The sequence below is a fragment of the Rhinoderma darwinii genome, chromosome 10 (genome assembly GCF_050947455.1).
Source record: "Rhinoderma darwinii isolate aRhiDar2 chromosome 10, aRhiDar2.hap1, whole genome shotgun sequence".
NCBI lineage: Eukaryota > Metazoa > Chordata > Amphibia > Anura > Rhinodermatidae > Rhinoderma > Rhinoderma darwinii.
The window spans coordinates 86,074,958-86,102,233 of record NC_134696.1 but is presented as its reverse complement, the minus strand read 5'-3'; the positions used below and the strand labels follow the sequence as shown (position 1 = coordinate 86,102,233).

The 27,276-nt window shown below is 43.6% G+C and overlaps 1 protein-coding gene, 1 long non-coding RNA gene and 4 other non-coding genes across 8 annotated transcripts in view; 1 reads left to right on the top strand and 5 right to left on the bottom strand.

Moving 5' to 3' along the window:
• Positions 1 to 8,763, top strand: part of LOC142662157 (testicular acid phosphatase homolog) — a 79,510-nt gene extending 70,747 nt beyond the window's left edge. For both annotated transcript variants that reach the window (XM_075840163.1, XM_075840162.1), the window contains 2 exons: positions 522 to 697; positions 6,660 to 8,763. In XM_075840163.1, coding sequence (XP_075696278.1) covers positions 522 to 697; positions 6,660 to 6,775 — 292 coding nt within the window. In that variant the 3' untranslated portion in view covers positions 6,776 to 8,763. The remainder of the gene's footprint in view (positions 1 to 521; positions 698 to 6,659) is intronic.
• On the bottom strand, positions 8,247 to 14,698 carry LOC142662158 (uncharacterized). 2 transcript variants are annotated; one of them, XR_012850876.1, is made up of 6 exons: positions 14,517 to 14,698; positions 11,357 to 11,462; positions 10,719 to 10,760; positions 9,954 to 10,007; positions 8,680 to 8,719; positions 8,247 to 8,313 (listed from the first exon to the last, which is right to left on the bottom strand). It is a non-coding gene; the product is annotated as an uncharacterized LOC142662158 (long non-coding RNA). The 2 variants fall into 2 exon arrangements; XR_012850877.1 differs by lacking the exon at positions 14,517 to 14,698 and adding an exon at positions 13,504 to 13,641.
• Positions 8,553 to 8,642, bottom strand: LOC142662784 (small nucleolar RNA SNORD88). Its single transcript, XR_012850997.1, has one exon. It is a non-coding gene; the product is annotated as a small nucleolar RNA SNORD88 (small nucleolar RNA).
• LOC142662783 (small nucleolar RNA SNORD88) lies at positions 9,829 to 9,918 on the bottom strand. The gene has a single exon (XR_012850996.1). It is a non-coding gene; the product is annotated as a small nucleolar RNA SNORD88 (small nucleolar RNA).
• LOC142662781 (small nucleolar RNA SNORD88) lies at positions 10,586 to 10,675 on the bottom strand. Its single transcript, XR_012850995.1, has one exon. It is a non-coding gene; the product is annotated as a small nucleolar RNA SNORD88 (small nucleolar RNA).
• Positions 10,926 to 11,014, bottom strand: LOC142662780 (small nucleolar RNA SNORD88). The gene has a single exon (XR_012850994.1). It is a non-coding gene; the product is annotated as a small nucleolar RNA SNORD88 (small nucleolar RNA).
• Positions 14,699 to 27,276: the final 12,578 nt, after the last annotated feature.

Genomic DNA, 27,276 nt, shown 5'->3' with positions numbered 1-27,276 from the left:
GTAAAGAGTCAGATCAAGTAAAATAAGATCAATTTCTACATTTCAACTGGGCGAACATATGCAGTATGGCCATCCGGGTAAAGACAGAACTTGGTTCTCTCAAGGGTAGAACGTTTATATTTTGGGTATTTGGCCAAATTAAATTAATGGTCACCTTTTGTACGGGTACCATCTCAGACTTGTGTATAACAGTTAATGTGGCACTTCCCCTTCATCAACCCAGTTTTACCTTGGGCAACCCATGGGACCCTCTGGTGGGACCCTCTGGTGGGACCCTGGGATTTCTTGGAACGCAATTTGAGAAACACTAAAATGATTAATATTATCTAATAAATGGGTTGAAATAGTTAAAAAGTACATGTTGATGTCCCATGATTGCCTTGTAAGCGTTACAGAGTATTTCTTTATCAAAATGGCACAAATAATTGTACAATTATGACCGTCTATCATGGCCTACTGAAGGGTGCTGCATGAGTAGAATCTATTTAATAATGTAAAACATGGAACCTATTTTCTCCTAGCACTTACAGTGTTGGAATGTACTATCGAAATGAGTCCTATAAGGAACCGTATGAGTTAGTGCTCCCAGGTTGCACGTCTCCTTGCCCATTACGGCTCTTCTCGCAGCTAATGGCACCGGTCATCCCACAGGACTGGACGAAGGAATGCCAACTTCAGGAGCAACAACGCAAATCAGGTAACACGGAATCGGGCAGCACTATCACTTATACAAATTGCCACCTAAAGGTCTTATGTGTCCAGCAACTCAAAAGTATCAGCAAAAAGGGACCTATGTCCCACCAGGACAATCCCTGTCCATATATCCTATTTTTTTTTATACACTTGTGCAAGAACTAATCTATGAAACATCCCTCTGTTACATAGCTTAGTTCTTCCATAAGTGTAAACAAAATAAAAATGCTCTTGTCCCACGTGCTGTATGCAAGTGTCCGCCGCATCTTGAGCTCCATCCTCTTTCCTTCTGCAGTCGACTGACAGCTCTACAGGTCCTCAGCGCCATATGACGTTCCATCCAGAGCTGTCAGTCAACTGCAGAGGGAGGGTTTAGAACTCGGGACACTTGCAAGCTAATAAGCATATGGCACACGGGACAATAAGGGTAAGGACACACAGCGTAAACATTGCAAACTGTATGGGTATGTTCACACATTGCATAAACAGTGCAGATTTTCCACAACTGATTTCGTTGTAGAAAATCTGCTGCGTATTACAGTAGACAACTTGTTGAACAAATCTCATCCACGCTCTGCGGGAAATATCCACCAAGAAACAGTTCATAAACTGACCTGTGATGCTTTTTTTTTTATCTGCCGCATGTCAATTTATTCCAGGCATTCGCTGCTCATTTGTTGCAAGTTTTTCCCATTTAATACAATAGGGAGGTAAAATCGTTTTTAGCAGCAAAAAAGCTGCGATTCCGCCACAAAAAAATAAATAAATCACAAAAATAACTTTTTTCGGTTTAACCCCTTTACGACAGACAGACGGACGGATATATCCGTCCTGTACAGGTGTTAGTTCCCGCAAAAGGACGGCTATGTCCATCCTCTGATTGCGTGGGTACTGCCAGTGTACCTATGCGATCAGCAGCAGGAGCACGGTTGTTATACACAGCTTGGCTCCTGCCACAACTGCCAGAATCGAAGCGCGCTCCGATTCCGGCAGTTTAACGCATTAAATGCCGCCGTCAATAGCGACTGTCAAACACATTAGATGTCGCTGAGGGAGGGAGCTTCCTCTGTCACCCCATCGGCACCCCCGCAAAAAAATCGCGGGGCGCCGTCGGGTTTCCATGGCAGCCAGGGGCCTAACAAAGGCCCCCAGATCTGCCTTCAGCAGATGCCTGTTAGGCCATGCCGGAGGCATAACCTAATAGCTTGCCTGTCAGTATACCAAAGCATTATTGCCTGTCAGTGTAAAACGAAGTATAACAAAGCATTATATATGTGATTGGCAGATCGCATGGTGAAGTCCCCTGGTGGGACCTAAAAAAAATAAAATATGTAAAGCAGTTAAATAAAGTTTATGAATTTAAAAAAAAAATAAAAAAATAAATAAATTGTCAAAATAAAATAAAACTGCTTTTTTTGCCCAAAAAGTGGTTTTATTTAGTAAAAGTGTCAAACAAATCACACATACATGGTATCCCCGCGATCGTAACGACTTGAACAATAAAATGAACACATTAATTAAACCGCCGGATGAACGGCGTCCAAAAAACCCACAAAAGACTACGTCAAAATTCTCTTTTCTCCCATTCCCCCCATAATTAAATAAAAGTTAATCTATAAGTCCTATGTACCCCAAAATAATACTAATGAAAACTACACGTTGGCCCGCAAAAATCAAGCCCACATACGGCCACATTGACGGAAAAATAAAAACGTTACGGCTCTTGGAACGCGGCAATGCAAAAACAAGTAATTTTTTTCTAAAAGGGTTTTTATTGTGCAAACGTAGGAAAAACATATAAAACCTTTACATATTTGGTATCCCCGTAATCGTGCCGACCCATAGAATAAAGTTAACATGTTATTTACGCTGCATAGTAAACGGCGTAAATTTATAACGTGAAAATCAATGCTGGAATAGCTGCTTATTTTCAATTCTCTCCTAAAATAAAGATAATAAAAGTTAATCGACATATTATATGCATCCAAACATGGTGCAAGTACAAAATACAACTCGTCCCGCAAAAAACAAGCCCTTACACGGCTATGTCGACGGAATAAAAAAAAGTTATGACTCTTGGAATGCAACCGTGAAAAAACAAAAAATAACCCTTGGTCATTAACGCGCAAAATGGCCTGGTCGTTAAGGGGTTAAAACCAATAAAAATATCAATACGTATCGCCTGGGAGTTGTCATACAACGCGTTCTTGTGTTTATCCATCCAGGCCGTCCTCATAGGATGACGTCTCATCCCATGTGACAGCTGCAGCAGTTACATGAATTTCAGAGCCTTCCCAGGAGGTCAGACTGCACAGAGAACGGGGTGATGCTACTACAACGTCCAGGGGGGGGGGGGCATTGGGGGGGGGGGGGCATTGGGGGTCGGTGTTGACTTTATTTTCCAGCTCTATTTCCGCCTGAAATTCTGCACCACAATTTGGTGCGGCTTTTCAGACACAGCTCCCTGCAGGGTCGAGGGTGCATACACTGTGTACTTTTACACACTGTATCCACCCTGTGTGAACATACCCTGAGGCTGGGTTCACACGACCTGTTTTCAGGCGTAAACGAGGCGTATTATGCCTCGATTTACGCCTGAAAGTAAGGCTCCAATACGTCGGCAAACATCTGCCCATTCATTTGAATGGGTTTGCCGACGTACTGTGCCGACGACCTGTCATTTACGCGTCGTTGTTTGACAGCTGTCAAACGACGACGCGTAAAATGACTGCCTCGTCAAAAGAAGTGCAGGACACTTATTTGGAAGTTTTTGGAGCGGTTTTCTCATAGACTCCAATGAAAACAGCTCCAAAAACGGACGTAGAAAACGCTGCGAAAACGTTGCTCAAAAAACGTCTGAAAATCAGGGGCTGTTTTCCCTTGAAAACAGCTCCGTATATTCAGACGTTTTTGGTCACTACGTGTGCACATACCCGAATAGTACTTGCAAGAGTATTTTGCGTGAGGTGTAGTTTCTCTATTTTGGGGTGCATGTGACTTAGAGTCTCTGTCACCACATTAGAAGTGCCCTGTCTCCTACATAAGGAGATCGGCGCTGTAATGTAGGCGACAGTAATGCTTTTTATTTTAAAAAAAAAATCTATTTTCACAACGTTAGGAGCGATTTTGGTTTATGCTAATGAGTTTCCTAACGCGTTAGTGACCGGCCCATTGTGTTTCTACGTCGGTCACTAACGGGCCTTATTCCGATACCATAGACTTTTTACGTCGCGGCATCAGAATAAGTAAACAGAGCAGGGAGCTGTCAAATCTCCCTGCTCTCAGCTGCCAGAGTGAGATTGATATTAGTATCGATCTCACACGTTTAACCCCTCAGATGCGGTGCTCAATAGCGAGCCCCGCATCTGAGTGGTTTTGGAGAGAGGGAGGGAGCTCCCTCTCTCTCCCACCGACACCCGGCGATACGATCGCCGAATGTCTGTCTCTAATGGCAGCCAGGGGTCTAATAAAGGCCCCCAGGTCTGCCTGGAGTGAATGCCTGCTAGATCATGCCGCAGGCATGACCTAGCAGATGCCTGTCCGTGTTAAACGGACAGGCAGTAATACACTGCAATACAAAAGTATTGCAGTGTATTATAAATGCGATCGCAGAATCGCATATTATAGTCCCCTAATGGAACTAGTAAAAAAGTGAAAAAAAAGTTTAATAAAGTTAATTTAAAAAAAATGTGAAAAAAAAAATGAAAAACCCAGCTTTTCCCCTTACAAAATGCTTTACTATTAAAAAAAACAAAATACAGTTAAAAAGTTACACATATTTGGTATCGCCGCGTCCGTAACGACCCCGACTATAAATCTATTACATTATTTAACCCGCACGGTGAACGCCGTAAAAAAATTAATAAAAAACTATGGAAAAATTGCTGTTTTCTGTGAATCCTGACTTTAAAAAAATGTGATAAAAAGTGATCAAAAAGTCGCATCTACTCCAAAATGGTACCAATAAAAACTACAAGTCGTCCCGCAAAAAAAAAGCCCTCATACAACCACATCAGCGAAAAAACAAAAACTTTACGGCTCTTCAAATATGGAGACACAAAAACAAATAATTTAGAAAAAAAAAGCGTTTTTACTGTGTAAAAGTAGTAAAACATACAAAAACTATACAAATTTGGTATCGTTGCAAGCGTAACAACCCGCTGAATAAAGTTAGTGTTATTTATACCACACGGTAAACGGCGTAGATTTAGAACGCAAAAAAGAGTGGCGAAATTTCAGATTTTTTTCTATTCCCCCCCCCCAAAAAAAAGTTAATCAATAAATAATATGTACCTCAAAATGGTGCTATTAAAAAATACAACTTGTCCCGCAAAAAACAAGACCTTATACAGCTATGTCGACGCAAAAATAAAAAGGTTATAGCTCTTGGAATGCGACGATTGAAAAACGTAAAAAATAGCTTGGTCATTAAGGTCCAAAATAGGCCGGTCATTAAGGGGCTAATGCCCAAGTGGGCGTATTTTTTTTTACTTTCGACCAAGTGGGCGTTGTACAGAGGAGTGTATGACGCTGACCAATCAGCATCATGCACTCCTCTCCATTCATTTAGACAGCAGAATCGCGTTCTTACTAGAACATGATCTGCAGCCACATACGCAGCAATTCTGCTTGATTAACGTTAATCCAGTGTCCTGATAATGAATACACATGACCATCCAGCCTGGACGTCATGTGTATTCAGAATCCTGACACGTCTGACTCTTCTCTGTGAGATTCCGGCAACGGATACGAAATCTCGCGAGATCACGGAGGTAAACGAGATTTCGTTTCCCTTGCTGTAAATCTCACAGAAAATATTCAGAAGTGTCAGGATTCTGAGTACACATGACGTCCAGGCTGGATGGTCATGTGTATTCATTATCAGGACACTGGATTAACGTTAATCAAGCAGAATCGCTGCGTATGTGGCTGCAGATCATGTTCTAGTAAGAACGCGATTCTGCTGTCTAAATGAATGGAGAGGAGTGCATGATGCTGATTGGTCAGCGTCATACACTCCTCTGTACAACGCCCACTTGGTCGAAAGTAAAAGTACGCCCACTTGGGCATTAAGCAACTCATTAGCATAAACCAAAATCGCTCCTAACGTTGTGAAAATAGATCGTTTTTTTAAATAAAAAGCATTACTGTCACCTACATTACAGCGCCGATCTCCTTATATAGGAGACAGGGCACTTATAATGTGGTGACAGAGCCTCTAAGTTAATCAATATGAACTTTTTTTTGGTCGGGGAATGGAGGAAAAAAAAAGCAATTTTGCCATTTGTTGTACGGCATTCACTATACAGTTGAATTAATGTGTTAACTTTATTCTTTGTGCCGTTACGATCGCAGCAATACTAGGTATGTTCTGTTCATGTTCTTTTACACTTTTATTAAATAAAACCACTTATGGAAACAATGGTTTTATTACATTTTTAGTCAGTTTTTGAAGAAAAAAAAAACACATTCTTTTTTTAAGTCCCACCAGGGGACTTCACCATGAGATCTTTTGATCACAGATATAATGATTTGGTATACCAAAGGATTATTGCCTGTCAGTGTAAAACTGCCAGGCAATATATTAGGCCATGCCTCTGGCACAGCCTAATAGGCATACAGCCAGGGCAGGCCTGGGGGTCTTTGAGACATCGTTGATCGGTTGCTCCTGTCACACGGGGCTATGGATGGGGAGAAGCAGCCGTTACTCTGATCTCTCGTCCTCATACAGCATCACGTCTCAGTTTACACAGGGAGATGTGGTGCGGACAACAATCTTACTAAATGATACGACCAGCAGCTCGAGCGTTTGCTTATTAATCTTCCGATCGTTCCCATCTACACAGAGCAATTATTGGCAACGAGTGTTATATTAACACATGCACTAACAACCATACTACACCCTGGGCGCTGGAGTTTTTTGTTCATCTTATGAGAAACTTACCACATTTCTCTTTTCTTTGCAGATAGAACCATTCTGTCATTGTCCATTGTAGTGGGAGTCCTCTCCGTGGCACTGGCTGCCAGTCTGTTTTGTGTTTGGAGACAGCGTCCGGTAGAAGCCTATCCCATATCTCAGTAATAGAGATACGGACTTGCAGCTGGGTGACACCAACTAAGTGCCACTTGCAGAACTGTCCCTAGTTTTTCACTCAATCCTATTGCATGTTCATCTTCAGCAATGTCCTGTATTGGCCTCTCCACTTTTCACACAGCTCGACAGGGTGCTGCCTACTAGGCATGTTGGGCACCAATAATAGAGGTTGAAGTTACCCCACTGCAGTCCTTTTAATTGTTCAGCCCATCAATGAACATAAGTGGAGACAATATTGAGGATACCCAAGTCCCCATTCCTTGCTGCATCATAGTAGCAGTTGTGAGCAACTCGCTGTTAATCACTCCCATAGGACTGCATTACCACCATGGTTCGTCATATGCAGCAGGCCTTAGGCTAGGACTATATGGTAACTTTAGCCACAACAGATCCTGCATTCCAAGACGGCTGTACCGCCCTTCCTGCATCACAGGTCATGAGTCAATGTGACCACTTTACAACCCATAAATAGCCATTACTCCACAATCACAAGAAGCCACTCGCTTGACTTCTTGCAACTAGTGACGTGGTAACTTGCATGCAGGGACGTGGTAACTTGCAGAGTGACCAATGTTGACTTTCAATGCCTGCGACGCAGCACAGCGATCTTTAGCTGCATGACCTGTCAGTTAAAGTGACTGTAAAGCCCCTGCCTTATATCTGAAACACCTCATACACATAAGAGCCCTCTACAGTCTATTAGCCTATTCATATTAATGAGCTATATATACCATGTCTAAGGCCTTATTCACATGAACAGTATAAAGATCTAGACACGTTAATGGTGATATTCATTTTTCTCTGTCAGGTTTTTTTTTTGCATCCCAGGACTTGCCCATTAAAAGCCATAGGTGTATGTGAGGTGACATCCATGTGTTGGTCTGTTTTTCACTGATCTGTTGCCAAGTGATGCAGAGGGGAAAAAACCACAAACATAGGAAATGCTTTCAGAGGAGCAGTACAGGCAAGAACCGATGACACTGTTACGGATGCAAGCTGGACATGCTCATGTGACTGCGGGTCAGCCCTGAAAGAATAATGCATTTATAGAAAGTGGAAAATAAAAGTAGTTTTCACACTTGTTTAAAAACACAGAGGGGGGTCTGGTTATTCTCGTGTTACAATTTGTATAGGCAGGTTTGGCATTAATGTTTTTATCTACCAAAGTTACATTGGAGAAATGTGCACACATTTCACAGCCCCTTGAACAGGTGCTTTGGGTTCATGGAGGGCAAAAGCCTGCCCACACTATACAAATGAAGGAACATGAGCCCCATTACAGGCAAGCTGGATAATGTGAAGGCTCCGATCTGCTGCTCAGACCTGTAAGCCATAGGATGCACCCACTATCTGCTCTTCAGCAGGAAAACTTAAGATTCCCTAAAAGAGGTCTGGTAGATAGCGGTTTTGAATCAGTGCCATGAGGCCAAACTTTATGCCAAGAAAGAAGCCACCAGAGTGCATTTCAAGTTTGTTTTATTGAACTAGACAAGTCAACTGTAGCCAAGCTCTTCTTCATGGACCATCTGCAATAAGAAACAAATGAAGTCAGATGCTTAACAGGTAGTGTTCATACATGAATAAGCACAAGAAATGCTTCAATTGCAATTCCATATGTTGGAATTGTTTTTTTGTAACAGTAGTAAGGCACTAAAATATATGGGCAGACTATTCAAAACCAGCATCCTATTTAGGGGAAAGAGGCGCTAAGCTCTTATTTGCAGCTACCACTTGAGTGCCATCTGCAGATTACCACCAGTGTCACGTGTCCCTCAGACCCACTGCATGTCAAGTCACAGTGGGGCACAGTTTCCTTCACAGGTTTCAGAGCCCAGTGCTGCCATCATCGGGACATGTAATCCTAAACCTAGATATAAACAAGAATTTTATACCTGATGTGAATATAGAAAGTCTCTCCATCGTGTTCGTCACCTGAAAAAGGAAAAAATAAAAATACATCAAACCAGCAAAAAACCCAGAAAAATGTGTTTTAATATACAAAGGTATTTTACTAACAATTCTGGCGTGTCATGGAGGTGATCAGGACTACCCCACCCCCACTGATCCCAAGCACGAGGGAATCCCTATCCCTGTCCAGTAGATGCAGCTGCATATTCTGCCACCCACTATTGAAATAAACAGACGTAGAAACAAACCTCAGGCACGGTTTCCATAACAGCCTTCACTCTCAGAAAAGGGGAGGTCAATGTTGAATGCCGAAGTCACATTTGAACTTGCCACTAGCCCATATATCTCGTCATTTAGGAAGTCTCACTCTGCCAACATTTGAGGGCAATAATGATGGATTTGACGACTTAAACAGCTGCAGCTCAGAAGTTACAGTGCAATGGCCGAATATGCAATTCACCAATAGGATCCCTGTGCTTTCAATAGGGTGGGCCTACGTTTTAAGTAGTTCCACAATAGAAAGGCAGTATCAGACCCACTTTAGAATCTGGAGTATAGCAGGGAAGCCTGGCGTCAGAATACTGTTCCCTTAAACACCTGCTATTTATGGCAGTATGTTTATGGCCATCAGTGGGTCCTGAGCTGGGGACTACCTCCAACTTCCCATTGTCAATAGCAGCAAACTGCCAGGGGTTCCAGGAGCCTGAGCCACATCAATTCACTGAGCACCAGAGTAGATGACATGCCAAAACCATAAATCACCTATCCATAGGACCCCCACCGATCACAATGCCTCAGATTCTCCTTACTGCAATCCCCACAGTGATGAGTTTGCATGGAGCGACAGTCGAGCACGCGTCCACTGCTGTTCCAGTCATTGCCATAGATTGAACAAAGGAGCGGCAGCGTGCATGCTCAACCACCGCTCAATTCAGTGTCCTCTACTAAAATTGAGCAGTGATGAGGAACACAAGGTTTGGGACCCCATTCTCAGTTGGTGGGAGTCCAGAGGTGGGGCCCCCAGTGATCAAAAAATTACCTATTCTGTGGATAAGTGATAATTTAGGATTTTGAGAATACCCCTTTAAGGAATACCCCATAAAGGGACATTATACCAACTGTACCAGTGTCATGTGTCCCTCAGACCCACTGCATGTCAAGTCACAGTGGGGCACAGTTTCCTTCACAGGTTTCAGAGCCCAGTGCTGCCATCATTGGGACATGTTTATATCTGTTTAGGATTACAAGATTTTTATACCTGATGTGAATTTAGAAAGTCTTCAAAGGAATCGCCATTGTAATCATCAGTCACCTGAAAAAATAAAAAAATAAATACATGACACAGAAAAACGTTGTTTTTTTGGCTTAAGGTATTTTACTAACAATTCTGGCGTGTCATGGAGGTGATCAGGACTACCCCACCCCCACTGATCCCAAGCACGAGGGAATCCTTGTCCCTGTCCAGTAGATGCAGCTGCATATTCTGCCACCCACTATTGAAATAAACAGACATGGAAGCCGTGCCTGAGGTTTGTTTCTACAACAGCCTTCGCTCTCAGAAAAGGGGAGGTCAATGTTGAATGCAGAAGTCACATTTTTGAACTTGCCATGCGTCCACTGCTGTATTCAGCTCTTCCAGTCATTCCCATAGATTGAACAGAGTGGCAGCGTGCATGCTCAACCGCCGCTCAATTCAGTGTCCTCCACTATAATGGAGCAGTGATGAGGAACACAAGGTTTGGGACCCCATTCTCAGTCAGTGGGAGAACCAGAGGTGGGGCCCCCAGTGATCAAAAAATTACCTATTCTGTGGATAAGTAATAATTTAGGTTTTTGAGAATACCCCATAAAAGGATATTATACCAACTGTACTGTACCAGTGTCAATTGCATGTCCCTCAGACCCACTGCATGTCAAGTCACAGTGGGGCACAGTTTCCTTCACAGGTTTCAGAGCCCAGTGCTGCCATCATTGGGACATGCCCTATCCATTCATAATCAGGAATCTGTACATAATTCTATACCTGATATGTGGTCCTTGAAGGATCATCTTCCAACCCAGTCACCTAGAAAGAAAATAATTACTATTTGGCTGCCAAAATATTATGCACAAAAAAAAAAAAAAAAAGTTTAATTTTGCACAATTTAAAGCAGGCCGTCACAGCATGCTGGGAGTTGTAGTCTGCAACTACAAGCAGTTTTTTTTTATTTGGACTTTTACTGCAGTTCTGCCGTCCCTCAGACCCTCTGCATGTCAGGACAGAGGGGCACAGTATCTTTCACATTTATTCAGAGCCCAGTGCTAGCATCATAGGGACAGCACATACACGGTACATTAGTGGAAGTGGTGCCAACCACAATCGCTTCCACTTAAAATTATGCACAAGTTAAATAGAGGAAACTGCTATATTGTTTACTGGAAAAGTATGGACTGTAAAGCTGCTCAGATTACCGAGTGCGTCATCCAGCAATGACAATTGCTTTCATCAGTCTAAACATGAATCTGACAGGTTGTATGTCAGATTTTCTTTTCCATTGATTGAGATGACACCATAGTCTTACAGAAACCATATTGAATCAAGCAAGGTGTGACGTTTGGCCAAAAAACACCTAATGTCAGCTGGACAGCATTTGACAATTATAGAAGATTCTGGAGACTTACATGTCACATTCTCCTCCAACTTTTATTGCAGAAGTTCTTGTCAATGTGCTAAACATCTTCAGAAGCTGAAAGGCCCAGCAGCCGCTCTGATGAAGTCAACATGGTCCTACAGCAGAAAAGATTAAAAATACAAGTTTGAGCCGGAATAAAATCAGTCTTTACATGTAATCGCTTTGTGTTAAAGGAACAGTGTCACCAAATTTTTTTTTTATATATCAGTTTTATTAAAAACGTTTATATTTATTTGTGTGTTTCTTTTTTCTATTTTTACACTTTTTCTTCCCTATGGGGGCTGCCATTTTTTTTCCATTTCTGTATGTTGATTAACGACATACAGACATGGAATACGGCAGCCACAGTCCCATAGGGAATGCGAACGGGGCCCGTTCCATCCACTATGGTGTACGCCGTGTGTGGGAACGGCGCATGCGCCGCTCCCACAGTCCAATTTGAAAAGCGCGCCGTCCAGCGCCATTTTCCTGTGGACCGGAAGTCGCAGCCGGACAGTAAGATTACTACTTCCGGTCGCGGCTCCCGGACTTGTGCACATGGAGCAGCGGCAGCAGACGGAGCGGATGGGAGCAAGAGGGAGCGCGCGGCGGCTGGAGCAAGTTATTTCTATGTATGTTTGTGTTTCAGTGTGTTTACTACTGTATGTAAACCTTCTACACTGTGTGTTAGCTCAAAAAATGGCGACACAGTGTAGGAGGTTAGACCGTTCAAACCCTTCGTTTCTCCCGGCACTAGCCAGGATAAAGGAGGGGGGGGGGGGATTCTCAGAGCTCACTAGAGCGAGGGATTTTTTCCCAATTTTGCAGCATAAAGCAATGTGGTTGCTTTACCACATGCAATGCTGCAATTTTGGGAATTGCTCCATCTAGTGACCAGTGCTGGGAATTATAAATTGAATCCAATTTATAATATTTCCTGACTCGTGAAAAAAATAAAAAAAATTGGAACAATGTTTAATCACCTACACACTAATTGTTTAACTAAAAAAACAAACAAACATGTTTTGCTGGCAACACATTCCCTTTAAAGAGGCTCTATCACCAGATCAAACCCCTATCTCCTATTGCATGTGATCGGCGCTGCAATGTAGAGAACAGTAACGTGTTTTTTTTTTTAAATGATAATTTTTGACCAAGTTATGAGCAATTTTATATTTATGCAAATGAGCCTCTCATTTCCGACTGGGCGTGTCTTGTGTTTGTAACATCTGGGCGTGTTTACTTGTTTTACTAGCTGGGCGTTGTGAATAGAAGTGGATGATGCTGACATACGATGCTGACAAACACTTCTATTCACAATGCCCAGCTAGTAAAACAAGTAAACACGCCCAGATGTTACAAACACAAGACACGCCCAGTTGGAAATGAGAAAACACGCCCAGTTGGAAATGAGGCTCATTTGCATAAATATAAAATTGCTGAACTTGGCCAAAAATGATCGTTTAAAAAAAAACAAAAAAAAACGTTACTGTTCTCTACATTGCAGCGCCGATCACATGCAATAGGAGATAGGGGTTTGAGAATCTGGTGACAGAGCCTCTTTAAAAGGATGGGGCATGCTGATATCTAGATGCCCAATCCAGGGCACAGGTGTCTGGCAGAAGCTCTTCTGCGAGAAAAACTAAGCCAAGTAGGTTTATAGGGGCAGTTTATGGCTGCCACTAGGGGGAGCACACAGCAAAGATGTATACAGCTCCCACCGAGTTTAAAGCTGGTCCATCAAGTTTCCTATGCGTCCTAAGAGCAGCCAAGGGAGGTGCGGAGCTCGGGGTATGTAATTTTGTAGGATTTGATAGTCTTCATGCAAAAAGCATTTAAACCATGCCAGCACTCAAAAAGACAGATCCTCCTGCTTCTCTACAACGAGCAATGGCCAGAATAAAAAGGGAATGTTGAGGGGGTAAAGTCAGACCCACAATAATCTAATCGCCATGTCTTCATGAAACAACCCACCAGCTTTTTGCATGAATATATCGAATCAAATTATATGCCCAATATCTCCCCCTATTATATACTGCCTTCAGAGAGGAGCACCTGACAGACCCAAATACAAGCGCTGTGTCTCCACATGCAGCTAGGTCCCCCATCCTGCCCTTTGCAAAACTCCCAAAGACTTTAATAGAGGGCCACACACACCTCTTCATTTAAACAAAGGGACCCCCATCCTTCCAATGTTGGGATCCACATTTGGTCTCCCTGTCATGGGACAGATTTAGATGAGTTAGGCCTCATGCACATGACCGTAGTGGCGTGCACGGGCTGGGACTTGCGGCTCAGATGGCTGCAGCGTGGCCACCTGCAAATCACAGCCTGTGCGCATTAATTTCAACGAGCCTGGAACGCAAGATGCGGCCGTCATAAGCCATGTCAGTTCTTTTTGCGTTCCAGGCAATGCATGGACTGTGGAAACCACGGTCGTGTGCATGGGCCCATTGAGATGAGTGGGGGCCGCAAAAATACGTTCGTGTGCATGGGGCCTAATTTCTGTGGGTTAAAAAGCACTTGGGACAACAGACAAAAAGTCTGAGTGCTCATCTGCACAGTGGCTTCCATTACAGATCTGGCCAAAAATACCAGAAACCATGATGAGCGCAGCACGCTGTTCTGGTAGAGCCACAGACACCATGACAGAAACCCGACAGTACCATTCAAGTTAATGGGTTCCACCTGGTACTGATGGAACCAGCACTTCTGCTGCACCATGTGGGCACTGGCACTATATTAGTGGGTGGCACTACATGTGGCCATTATCCACCCTGACAAATGAAAGCCATCTTTTTTATGGCCACGAGAGAGACTGGAAATGTAGGAGAATTTGGACAGTTGAAGTTGCATACAATCATTACAGCAATATATTTTAAAGTTATTGATATAAAAGAGAATGTTAAATTATCTCGGTAATTCTTGTTAAACATAAATTAAAACAAAAAAAAATAAAAAATCACCCAAAGTGCTGAAAAAAAAACCCGCCAAAAAACCGCGATTTTATTCCTGGCTATATAGATAGAGATATCACCTCAGCAGTCTGTAGCTTCATATAAGGATATAATTATATCGCTACAACAGAAATGAAGTAATTATTCCAAAGTCTAAAACGCAAAATTATGGTGGAAAAAAAACCTGGAGAGAAGACAACAAGCAGCCATTACCTGCAGACCCCGGGAGCGCTATTAACCGGACCGTCCTCTACATGACAAGGGTACACGAAGACCGGCCTTCATCCGAGTTCCATGACTACACACCGCCAGGAACGAGGCGACGGCCCTGTCCCACCGAGGCGACATTCTCCCGCAGCTCCTCCATTCACCGCCAAACACGAAGAGGAACATGCGCTCCACAACGGACCCTTATATATATTGCGGCGTCAGGCCCCCAGGGGCTGCCCGTAATGCTGCCGGTACATAAGTATTCTACAAATAGGGCGTTTTCATGAGGTAATGACGAGACTAAGTAGTTAATCGGATTTAAAACAAGAAATAAGACAATTACGAAAAATGAATTGGCAATTCATTTTTTTTTGCGGACAGGCATTTTCCAGTGGCAATGAAGGAGCGAAGGAGACGGTGAAGCTTGTGTCGCTATAACAACCAATCAGAGCTCGTATTTTATTTTCAGACTTGCTCAGGCGAAATAAAAGCGATGATCTGATTGGCTGCAATGGAGAACCCTGACACTTGTGTGTTCTTAGGCAGCAGTGGTCAACAGCTAGGGGGCGTGGAACTACAACTCCCAGCATGCTTTGTAAGATTTTATGCCTTCAATTTTCAATGCATAAGTGGAGCCAATTTTGACCCTAGGCGTACAGGAATTTTTCGTTTTTGACTGTCATCGTCATCATTTTGTCAGCTATAATGTTTGTTTTTATATCTACATAGCTGTTTGAGGCCTTGACTTTTGCCAGACGAGTTGAATTATTTATGGGTACAAATAAGTTAATGTTTCATTTCTATGATTTTTTTTTTAGCATAAAAAAATCATGAAAAATGCAATTCCGCTATAGTTTTTTTTTCTTAACACCCTTTACTGTTTACTATATTTGACAAAATTACTTGATTGTACGGGAAATAACATGTGTATATATTTTTTTTTTACTGGTAAATCATTTTTATACAATAAGACTAGTTGTATATTTTTCTTTTGCGTAGTTATTTTAGCAAATCAGAAACAAATTATTTTTCCAAATTTTTTTTTTTTTGTCACAATTGAATACAATTTTTTTAATCTATAATTTAATATGTATATATGACAGTCAGTAGCGTAGCTAGCCGGGCGGGTGGCCTCCCGTTGTTGGAAGGCGCTGAATGGTCGGGCGCGGAACGTGCATCAACGGCTCTGTACATCCAGCCCTCTGTGCTTGTGTAGGTTTTAACAGTTTTTTCAATAAAGTGGAAGATTTTTCCTTTTAAACTCCGTGCTGGATCGAAATTTTTCTCCCTTTTAACGGCGCAAGTGTCATTCAGCTCCAGCAGACCTGCTCAGAAAAGAGCAGGCCCGCATTGGCACAGGGACGGGATCAAGGTGAGTATGTAAAGTTGTTGTTTTTTTCCACTCAAAGGGAATGTTTCCTCCACATGGTGGGAAGTATTAAAAACAAAATAATAATTTGACAATTTTTCCTATGTTGGCCACCAGGGGGAGCACTTCCCAGAATTACAACAAGGTGAATAAGGCAAAGCAGCCTGACTCACAGCTGCTGTAAATGTGGGAGGGAATCTCACCCCCCCCTCCCTATTTTTGGCTACAAGCCAGGAAAAGGTGTCTTCAAATTGCTAAGCAGTGTCCGGCTCCCATTTTGGGAGAGTGTTTACAATGCAGCTGGTAGAAGTTATAGGACACAACAAAAGGCTAAGAATGATGAAAGACAAGTGAATGACTTTTCAGTTGACAGGTTCACACGGCGTGTATTTGACGTGGTTTTTTGGCGCATTTTACGTGCCAAAAGCCCCATAAAAAAAACGCTTGCTTACGCTTTTCATTTACATAATTGGTAAAGTGCGCTGTTAGTACATACCACGTGCTTTTTTACACACGCGTTTTAAAAAAACGCATGGTGTAAATAAAGAAGTGTCGAGTCAATTCCTTTGCACGTAAAACGTACCAAATGTTCCCATAGTCAATGGGAGTCCTAATTATGTGCCAAAAAGCGCACACAAAGTGCGTAGAAAAACAGGCAAAAAAAGGGTCAAACGCTTTACATCAATGGGAATGCGAGCCGTTAGTTTCTTACGAAAGTGTTTTTTAAAAAACGTGTTGCGGAAAAAAGAACAGTGTGGCGCTGTTGCATGTTTGGGGGGGGATTTGTATGTGTGTGGTGGGTGCTCGCTGCTGATTCTTCAAAACAGCTGATAAGCGGCAATGAAGGATCAGCGACGCACGTGCATACGCCGCTGCACAAAAATAGGACACAGGTCTGCTGCGCACACACACACACACACACACACACACACACACCCCCCCCCTCCGCTACACTCACAAACACACAGCTCTGCTATACACACACAGTTACAGCAGGTGTGCAAGTGGGCCACGAGGGGGGCTGTGAGAGACAGACACACACACCTTCCCTGCAGTGCGGCTGGTCTTCAAAATGGGGCCGGCTTTCCCCCTACAAACCAGCTGCAGAGGGAGACAGCAGAAGCACAGGATATAATGAACGGCTCCCGTTCATTGTGTCCTATGCCCTGTAGCTGCCGTATTCCATCTCTGTATGTGTCGTTAAAGAGGCTCTGTCACCAGATTCTCAAACCCCTATCTCCTATTGCATGTGATCGGCGCTGCAATGTAGATAACAGTAACGTTTTTATTGTTTTAAAAACGTTCATTTTTGGCCAAGTTATGAGCTATTTTATATATATGCAAATGAGCTTTGAAATGGACAACTGGGCGTGTTTTTTTCGTTATGTTCAACTGGGCGTGTATTGTGTTTTTAACTGGGCGTGTTTATGTGTATGATGCTGACCAATCAGTGACCAGTCAGCATCATACACTCCTCAACATCTGCACGCTCCTCACCTGAAATATTCTGTGCTGCTGTGAACTCTACTCTTACCATTACGTAGCTCTCAGTCTGTTACCTCTCCTCCACTCCTGTCCTCAATAACACCTTCACATGATTGGCAAGTCACCACCCCGCACAAGATCCTACTGCACGGCTGACAGCCGTCAGCTGTATAGCTAACAGCACGGTTGTGTTGGAAGCGCGCCCTGCTGTGTCTCACTTAGCAGCTTTGTGTGTTCCCCTCATCTAGCTGCTACGTTCTATCCTGACCGCCGGTGAATTCTCCGTGCGGTCTTTGCAGTGCTGCTACCCAGTTTACCTACGGGAGCAGAACGCGGCTCCTGAAAAACTCTGTGCTGCCTTAAACTCTGTGGACAGGTCAGGATATTGTTTTTTTTTTAAATGCTGCTGGGGAACCCGCTCGATCCACTATATAAGGCTGCGCCTCCATCCTCTTCTGCCGGGAGAAGTCATCATAGAGCTCTGGACCAGATGGAGAAGAAAAGAGAAAAATAACTAGAATATGAAAGGACGTCACCGATGAGTCACTTAACGTAAATGTTTATCCTGCCTCTAATCAGCACTGTGATCACTTTATGATCTGCAGCGAGATGATGGGTGGTATGATTTGTGTTTTTTGTGAAACAGCAACTCCCTCATATCTTTACCATTGTTTGGGTCATGCTGGGAGCAGTAGTTTTACGCTGTACAAACCTTTACGACCGGGGTAGCCTGGCTTGTATTTACAGGGATGATGGTTGTTATATGCAGTGATGATGGTTGTTATATACAGGGATGATGGGTAGTCCAGCCATCATCCCTGCATTAACCTCTATCATCCCTGTGTATACCAGTCATCATCCCCTTATAGAACCCCCCATCATCCCTGTGTATAACCCCCATCATCCCTGTTTATAACCCCCATCTTACCTGTATATGCTAGCCAGGCTGGTATATACAGAGATGATAGGGGTTATATACAGGGATAATGTGGGTTATATACAGGGATGATGAGTGGTATATTCAGGGATGATAGGGGTTATAAACAGGGATGTTGGCTGGAGTACCCATCATCCCTGTATATAACCCCCATCATCCCTGTTTATAACCCCCATCTTACCTGTATATACTACCCAGGCTGGTATATGAAGATATGATAGGGGTTATATACAGGGTTGATGGGGGTTATATACAGGGATGATGGCTGGTATATACAGAGATGATAGGGGTTATATACAGGGGTGGTTTCTGGTATATTCAGGGATAATGGGGGTTATATACAGGGATGATGACTGGTATATTCAGGGATGATAGGGGTTATAAACAGGGATGATGGCTGGAGTAGCCATCATCCCTGTATATAACCCCCATCATCCCTGTATATAACCCCTATCATCCCTGTTTATAATACCCATCTTACCTGTATATACTAGGCAGGCTGGTATATGAAGATATGATGGGGGTTATATACAGGGATGATGGCTGGAATATTCAGGGATGATGGGGGTTATACACAGAGATGATGTGGGTTATATACAGGGATGATGGCTGGTATATAATTAGAATGTGCTTCTGCGCCCACTCAGATATGTTTTGCCCCCTCTGTGCTAAACCCCTCACTACACCTCCAAAAATGTGGTATATTTTTTAGGCCCCAGGCTGAGGGCCTATAACCACTAAACGGAAAAGCAAATGTAAACCTTAGCTTCCGTTTGCATCACCATTGATCTCAATGGTGACAGAAACTTTGCTAAAGGTTTACATTTGTCACCATTGTGAACAGGTTCCGTTGTCTTGACAGAATCAATAGCGCAGTCGACTGCGCTATTGATTCTGTCAACACAACGGAACCCTGGCACACCGGTGACAAACGGAAACCTTTAGCAACGTTTCAATCACCATTGAGATAGATGGTGAGGGAAACGGAAGCTAAGGTTTCAGTTTGCCTTTCCATTGAGGGGCTAACAGACGGAAACCTCAGACAGAACCCCTCAGCGGAAACGAACGCTAATGTGAACACACCCTTAAAACAACACAAGTACAGTGTATTTATATACATACAAATATATATATATATAGATGACATGATGCACACAGAGTGGCCACTAGATGTCACTGTTACATAGTATCCTCCATTCACTGTCCTGTTTCTACAACTTTAGGCCTCATGCACACGACCGTAAAAACTCCCGTTATTACGGGTCGTAATTACGACCCGTAATAACGGGCTCATAGACTTCTATTGGCGACGGGTGCCTTCCCGTTTTCTCACGGGAAGGTGCCCGTGCCGTTGAAAAAGATAGAACATGTCCTATTTCAGGCCGTAATAACGGCACGGACAGTCCATAGAAGTCTATGGAGCTCCCGTAATGACGGGTGGCTACATGTGTGCACCCGTCATTACGGCAGCGTTGCTAAGCGACGTCAGTAAATAGTCACTGTCCAGGGAGCTGAAAGAGTTAACTGATCGGCAGTAACTCTTTCAGCACCCTGGGCAGTGACTACCGATCAGTATAAACCTGTAAAAAATAAAAATAAAAGACGTTCATACTTACCGACAACTTCCTGCTTCCTCCAGTCCGGTCTCCCGCCCGTTGCCTTGGTGACGCGTCCCTCTCGACATCCGGCCCGACGTCCTGGATGACGTTTCAGGCCATGTGACCGCTGCAGCCAATCACAGGTCAATCACAGGCTGCAGCGGTCACATGGACTGCCGCGTCATCCAGGGATGTCGGGCTGGATGTGAAGAGAGGGACGCGTCACCAAGACAACGGCCGGGTAAGTATGAATTTCTTTAACTTTTATTACAGAAAAGGCTGTCCCTTCTCTCTATCCTGCACTGATAGAGAGAAGGGGCTGCCGATTAGTGCAGTGCTATTTTGCCGCCAAAAACGTGCCCGTAAATACGGGTGGAATACGGGTGACACCGGACCCATATTTACGGGCACGGGTTCGTAAATACTGGTGCAAAACGGGTGGGATACGTGTGACACCGGACCCGTATTTACGCCAGTATTTACGGGTGGGAAAAAATACGGTCGTGTGCATGAGGCCTCATTCTGTGAAAAAGTTCCGGCAGCAAATGTTCATCAGCTGGAACTCAATACATATATACTGCTCCTCTACTGCTGGACTTACAAAGTCTCTCTGAGGGAGAATATAGGAAATGTCATTATCTTAATACTGTATTCTTGCTATTCATTTTGTTCTAATTGAATGAAATAGGCTGAATAAACCCTGTTAATAGCAGGGTATCACTTTGGACAATCCCTACTTGTTAGAAGGATCCCTTGACAATAAGCTGATCACAAAATATCTCTCTGCTAAAACCCCCAGCACTTAGCTATAATCTGTGGGGAAACCTGGCAGTAAGTGTTCAATTTCCCAACAGCGCCACTACAGGAGAAATTAAGCATTGCATAGCTCCCATTCATATCAATGGGTTGTCCGTGTAAGGCTGGGTTCACACACCCTATTTACGGACGTAATTCGGGCGTTTTAACGTCGAATTACGTCCAAAAATACGGCTCCAAAGCGTCGGCAAACATCTGCCCATTCATTTGAATGGGTCTTACGATGTTCTGTTCCGACGGTCATTTTTTGTAAAAAAGACGCCCGCGTCAAAGAAGTGCATGTCACTTCTTGAGACGTAATTGGAGCCGTTTTCAATTGACTCCATGGAAAAACAGCTCCAATTATGTCCGTAATGGACGCTGCGAAAAACACCTGCACATGCCATTACGTCTGAACTTCCGGAGCTGTTTTTTCCTGAAAACAGAACCGTAATTTCAGCCGTAACGGAGGCTGCCGTGTGAACATACCCTAATACAGGACAGGTCCTCCAGAGTGAGAGATACTCTTTGTAAGGGCTCATTCAGTCGATCGTATAAGTCGTCCGTGTCACACGGACATGTATTTCAATGGGGCCATTCACACGACCGTTGTTTCAACGGAGCACGTGAAGGGTCCGTGAAGAAATAGAATATGCCCTATTTTCTTGTGTTTCACACATCCCTCCATAGACTCTAATCCATGGGGGATCCGTGATAAAGCATCCCGCACGGGTGCACGTCGGACGTGAAAAACTGTAATTTTTCATGTCCGAGGTTACCCACGCTCGTGTGAATGTAGCCTAACTGCTCTCAACTTCGACTAAGAGATGAGAATCCTGAAGAGAGGATTCCCTAATAGGTCATATGAAAATGGGTTTTCTAAACTGAACAACCACTTTAACCCCTTAGTGAGCAGCCTATTTTAGGGAATAATGACCAAGCAAACTTTCCATCAACATAGCTGCATGAGTACTCGTTTTTTGAAGGATAAGTTGGATTTTTTAAAATGGCACCATTTTGGGGTACATATAATTTATTGATTTATAATTTAACTTTCATTAACTTTTTTGGGGGTTAATGTAAAAAACCATAAATTTCACCAGTCTTTTATTTGTCTTAAATTTATGTTGTTTACCGTGTGGTCTAAATAACGTAATAACTTTATTCTATGGGTCGTTACGATTACAGCGATACGAAATGTATAAACTTTTTTTATGTTCTACTACTTTTACACAATAAGGGCAAAGCCCCACGTGGCGGAATTGCTCTGGAATTCCGCTGCGGACACTCCGCAGCGTTAATCCGCAGCGGACCCGTTTCTCCATTGCCTTCCACTTCTTTTTAGTAGGGTTCGTTTAGACGATGCAGAAAATTCCGCTGCGGAGCATAGGCTGCGGTGCGGAATTTGGTGTCCGCAGCATGCAATGGATGTTGCGGAGTTGTGGCGGACTGGTTGCGGACTCATGGCGGAATTTCTCCATTGACTTCAATGGAGATTCTAAATTCTGCAATAAAGTCCGCAGCTGTCATGCACATGTTATGTGTGCTGAGGATGCGTCTTGCTTTTTTGACATGACATTTCTTCATTCTGGCTGGACCTATGTATTTCTAGGTCTACAGCCAGACTGAGGAAGTCAATGGGGCTCCCGTAATTACGGGAGCGTTGCTAGGCGACGTCAGTAAATAGTCACTGTCCAGGGTGCTGAAAGAGTTAAGCGATCGGCAGTAACTGTTTCTGCACCCTGGACAGTGACAACCGATCCCAATATACAGCAACCTGTAAAAAAATAGAAGTTCATACTTACCGAGAACTCCCTGCTTCTGTCTCCAGTCCGGCTTCCCAGGATGACGTTTCAGTCCAAGTGACCGCTGCAGCCAATCACAGGCCAATCACAGGCTGCAGCGGTCACATGGACTGCCGCGTCATCCAGGGAGGTCGGGCTGGATGCCGAAAGAGGGACGCGTCACCAAGACAACGGCCGGTAAGTATGAAATTCTTTTACTTTCACTAGGGAAAGTGCTGTCCCTTCTCTCTATCCTGCACTGATAGAGAGAAGGGAACTACTTTCACCTCAATACGCAACGGCCAGTCCGCATCAATTTACTGCACATTTTGGGCAGATCCGCAACAGAATCTGCAACGCAGATTATGTGCGGCATTGATGCGGACAGTTGTGGAAGAAATACGCCACGTGGGGCCATGCCCTTAAAACACTTTTCTTCAAAAAGTATTTGTTTTTGTGTTGCAAAAAAACTATGTGTGAAGGATCCTTTTACACCAGTCAATTAGCGGGCAAACGAACATTCACAAAACGCTCGTTCCCGATAATTGCCCTGTATAAACAGGGCAACGATCGGCTGATGCTCGTTCATCAGCTGATTGTATCGTTTACGCAGCCTAAAATATTGTCTTTGTTGGCAGCACAACTATCTGTGTATACAGGGAGACGTGCTGCCCACATGATAGAAATGTATGGGGACCAGTGATTAGAATAACGAGCACTCGTCCCCATACATTACTGATAATAGCCCCTTGTGAAAGTAGCAAACGAGCGCCGATCAAGGATCTGCCTCGTCGGGCCGTGTAATAGGACCTTCACTATGCGATCATTTGATTGCTCCTATATAACACACTGCAGTACAAAGGTATTGGAGTGTATTATGCCTGTCAGTGTAAGGGTATGTTCACACCTATTTACGGACGTAATTCAGGCGTTTTTCGCCTGGAATTACGTCCGAAAAAACGGCTCCAATCATCTGCCTATTGAATTGAATGGGTCTTACGGTGTTCTGTGCAGACGGGCTTTTTTTTTTATGCGCCGCTGTCAAAAGACAGCGCGTAAAAAGACAGCTCGTCAAAAGAAGTGCATGTCACTTCTTGGGACGTAATTGGAGCCGTTTTTCCTTGACTCCATTGAAAAACAGCTTCAATTACGTCCATAATGGACGCCGCGAAAAACGCCGGACCTTGCAAAAACGTCTGAAATTCAGGAGCTGTTTTCGCCTGAAAACAGCTCCGTAATTTCAGACGTATTTTACGTTTGCGTGTGAACATACCCTTAAACTGACGGGCATTCTGTTAAACCCTAGGGTGAGAGAGTGAGCCCCTTCCCTCTATAACCACTTAGATGGAGCAGTCGCTATTGGCCGTGGCATCTAAGGGGTTAAACAGGTGGGATAAATGCTAATTTAGAGAGCCAAACACCTGCTCTAGCCAGCACGGTGTGAGTGTCAGTGTTGCCTTTTCACGGCGCCGTGGCATAAGTACCCTTAATGGCTGCTTTGGAAAGGTGTATGGGTGGTCATTAACCCCTTCGCGCTCATCGTTCGAAAAGAATAGCGCAGACCCTAGTAGATGGCAGGGATAAATTATATACGAAAGCAGATTGATGTGCATGAGCACTGTTGATCCCAATTTCCCAGCTGCTATTGAGTTATGAGTTTTTTAAAACGTAACTTTTATTTTTGTAATTTAGAAATGAAGCGCAGCAGAGAAGAGAAAGACGTACAACATAAAGGTGAGTTAAAATGGTTCCAAGTCGGTTGGCGTAATTATAGAGATCCAATGTGTATTAGGGTCTCATATGAATAGAGTGGCAGGCACGGTCAGCGGCTGCAGACTGCTGGAGAGCCTCTTTGTCACACAGAATAGGTACAGTAGCTAGTGCCGACTGGGATTATTAAAAGAGCGCTAGCCCCCCCGACATGTTTCGCTGCTACAGCAGCGTCCTCAGGGGATAAATTCGGGGCTAGTAGCCACGAGTTCATTTTCCTCTTCCTGTTATAGGAGGGGGGACCACCTACTGGGGTGCGTCATAGCCAAGAGGCAGCCAATAGTGATTGCTTGGAAGGACGAGCCCTCATTGTGTTTGAGTGACATGCTGGCTGGCCTATGTAATCGTGTAGCTGTTCCTCCAATCAGGTGTAAGTTAGCGCGCATGCGCTCATTGGTCGGATCGGGTGATAGAGATAAGTGTCTCGAAGTGCCGCTGTCAACGTCAGAAGACGCTTTTGGCGCATTCGCACCCTTGTCGAATCGGGTGATAGAGTTTGGATGTTTAAAGGGACGTATGTCCCCTTCAAATTACAACGGGAGGTCGGATTATGCGCTGAGGTATAGGAGCATAGCATGCTGTCAGCGCATCTATGTTTTATAAAGGTGCCCCAGGCAGTGGCATGTGGAGGAGGAAAGAAGAAAATGGTATGATTATGATATTGTACTGTAACAAGAAGTGATTTTTGTGTATGTTTTAGTGAACCTTACATTAACTCTGCTGAGAAGAGTATATCAATACTTTGTAGACATATGCAAGAATTTCCTCAAAAGGAAGATTGTATCAACTAGTGATAATGTAATATATGTAGCTTTATTTGATGAGGTATTCAATAGAGGCTATTAGTGCCTATGGTTATGAATATAGTATAGATTAGGGATATTAGGTAGATATTACATATATGTAATAGAAACATGTCGGGGGGGGGGGGGGGCTAGCGCTCTTTTAATAATCCCAGTCGGCACTAGCTACTGTACCTATTCTGTGTGACAAAGAGGCTCTCCAGCAGTCTGCAGCCGCTGACCGTGCCTGCCACTCTATTCATATGAGACCCTAATACACATTGGATCTCTATAATTACGCCAACCGACTTGGAACCATTTTAACTCACCTTTATGTTGTACGTCTTTCTCTTCTCTGCTGCGCTTCATTTCTAAATTACAAAAATAAAAGTTACGTTTTAAAAAACTCATAACTCAATAGCAGCTGGGAAATTGGGATCAACAGTGCTCATGCACATCAATCTGCAAGTGCATCGTTCGCGCTCAGCGACGGAATAGTATGTCGCGGGAGGAACGGCCATTTTGGCCGTCCTCCCTACACATACAGGAGCTGTGACAGCTGCTGTCTCGTACAGCAATTGCCGCAGCTCCTTCAGCAGGGACCGATCGCCGTGTCCCCGCTGATTAACCACTTAGAAGCCGCGTTCAATAGCGATTGTGGCTTCTTAGGTGTTAAATTGCCATCGTCGGCCCGCTACATGATAGTGGGCGGCGATGGTTGCTATGGCAACCGGACGCCTAATAATGGCGTCCGGCTATGCCATCTACGGAAGCCTAGTGGGTCCTGACTAAGTCAGGACCCACTATGCTTGCTGTCAGCAGGTAACTGACCGCTCTAATACACTGCACTACGCATGCAGTGCAGTGTATTAGAATAGCGATCAGGGCCTCCTGCCCTCAAGTCCCCTAGTGGGACAAAATAAAAAAGTAAAAAAAAAGTTATGTAAAAATAAAAGTTGTAAAAGTAAAAATCCCCCTTTTTCCCTTATCAGTCCTTTATTATTAATAAAAATACACAAATAAACTATACATAATTGGTATCGCCGCGTCCATAACGTCCTGAACTACAAAAGTATTTCGTTATTTATCCCGCGCGGTGAACGCCGTAAAAGAAAATAATAATAAACCGTACCAGAATCACAATTGTTTGGTCACTTCACCTCCCAAAAATTGGAATAAAAAGAGATCAAAAAGTCGCATGTACCTAAAAATGGTTCTGATCGAAACTACGATTCGTTCCGCAAAAAATATGTCCTCGCACGGCTTTATTGATTTAAAAATAAAAACGTTCTGGCTCTTAGAATAAGGTAACAGAAAAAGTGAATGATTTTTTATAAAAAGTATTTTATTGTGTAAACGCCATAAGACATAAAAAAACTATAAACATCTGGTATCGCCGTAATCGTATCGCCCCGCAGAATAAAGTGAATGTCATTTATAGCGCACGGTGAACGCTGTAAAGAAAATAGAATAAAAAAACAATAGTAGAATTGCTGTTTTTTAGTCACCACGCCACCTAAAAATAGAATAAATGTTCATCAAAAAGTTGCATGCACCCCATGAAAACTACAATGAATTCCTCAAGGGGTCTAGTTTCCAAAATGGGGTGACGTTTAAGGGGTTCCCCTGTACTGGTACCTCAGAAGCTCTGCAAATGCGACATGGCGCACAGAAACAATCCAGCAAAATCTACATGCCAAATAGCGCCCCTGCCTTTCTGAGCCCTGCCATTTGTCCAACCAACTGTTTATGACCACATATGGGGTATTGCCGCAATCGGGAGACATTGCTTTACAAATGTTGGGGTGCTTTTTCGCCTTTATTCCTTGTCAAAATTAAAAATTCGTACCTTTTATTGGAAAAATTTGATCTTCAATTGCACAGCCGAATTCCACAAAATGCAGCAAAAAAACCTGTGGGCTCTAAATACCCACTATACCCCTTGATAAGTTCCTTGGGGAGTGTAGTTTGTCAAGTAGGGTCACTTTTGGGGGTTTTCCACTGTTTTGGCACCACAAGACCTCTTCAAACCGGACATGGTGCCTAATAAAAAGGAGGCCTCAAAATCCACTATGTGCTCCTTTGCTTCTGAGGCAGGTGTTTCAGTCCATTACCGCACTAGGGCCACATGTGGGATATTTCTAAAAACGGCAGAATCTGGGCAATAAGTATTGAGTTGGGTTTCTCTGGTAAAATCTTCTGTTTTACAGAAAAGAATTGAATAAAAAAGATTTTCTGACAAA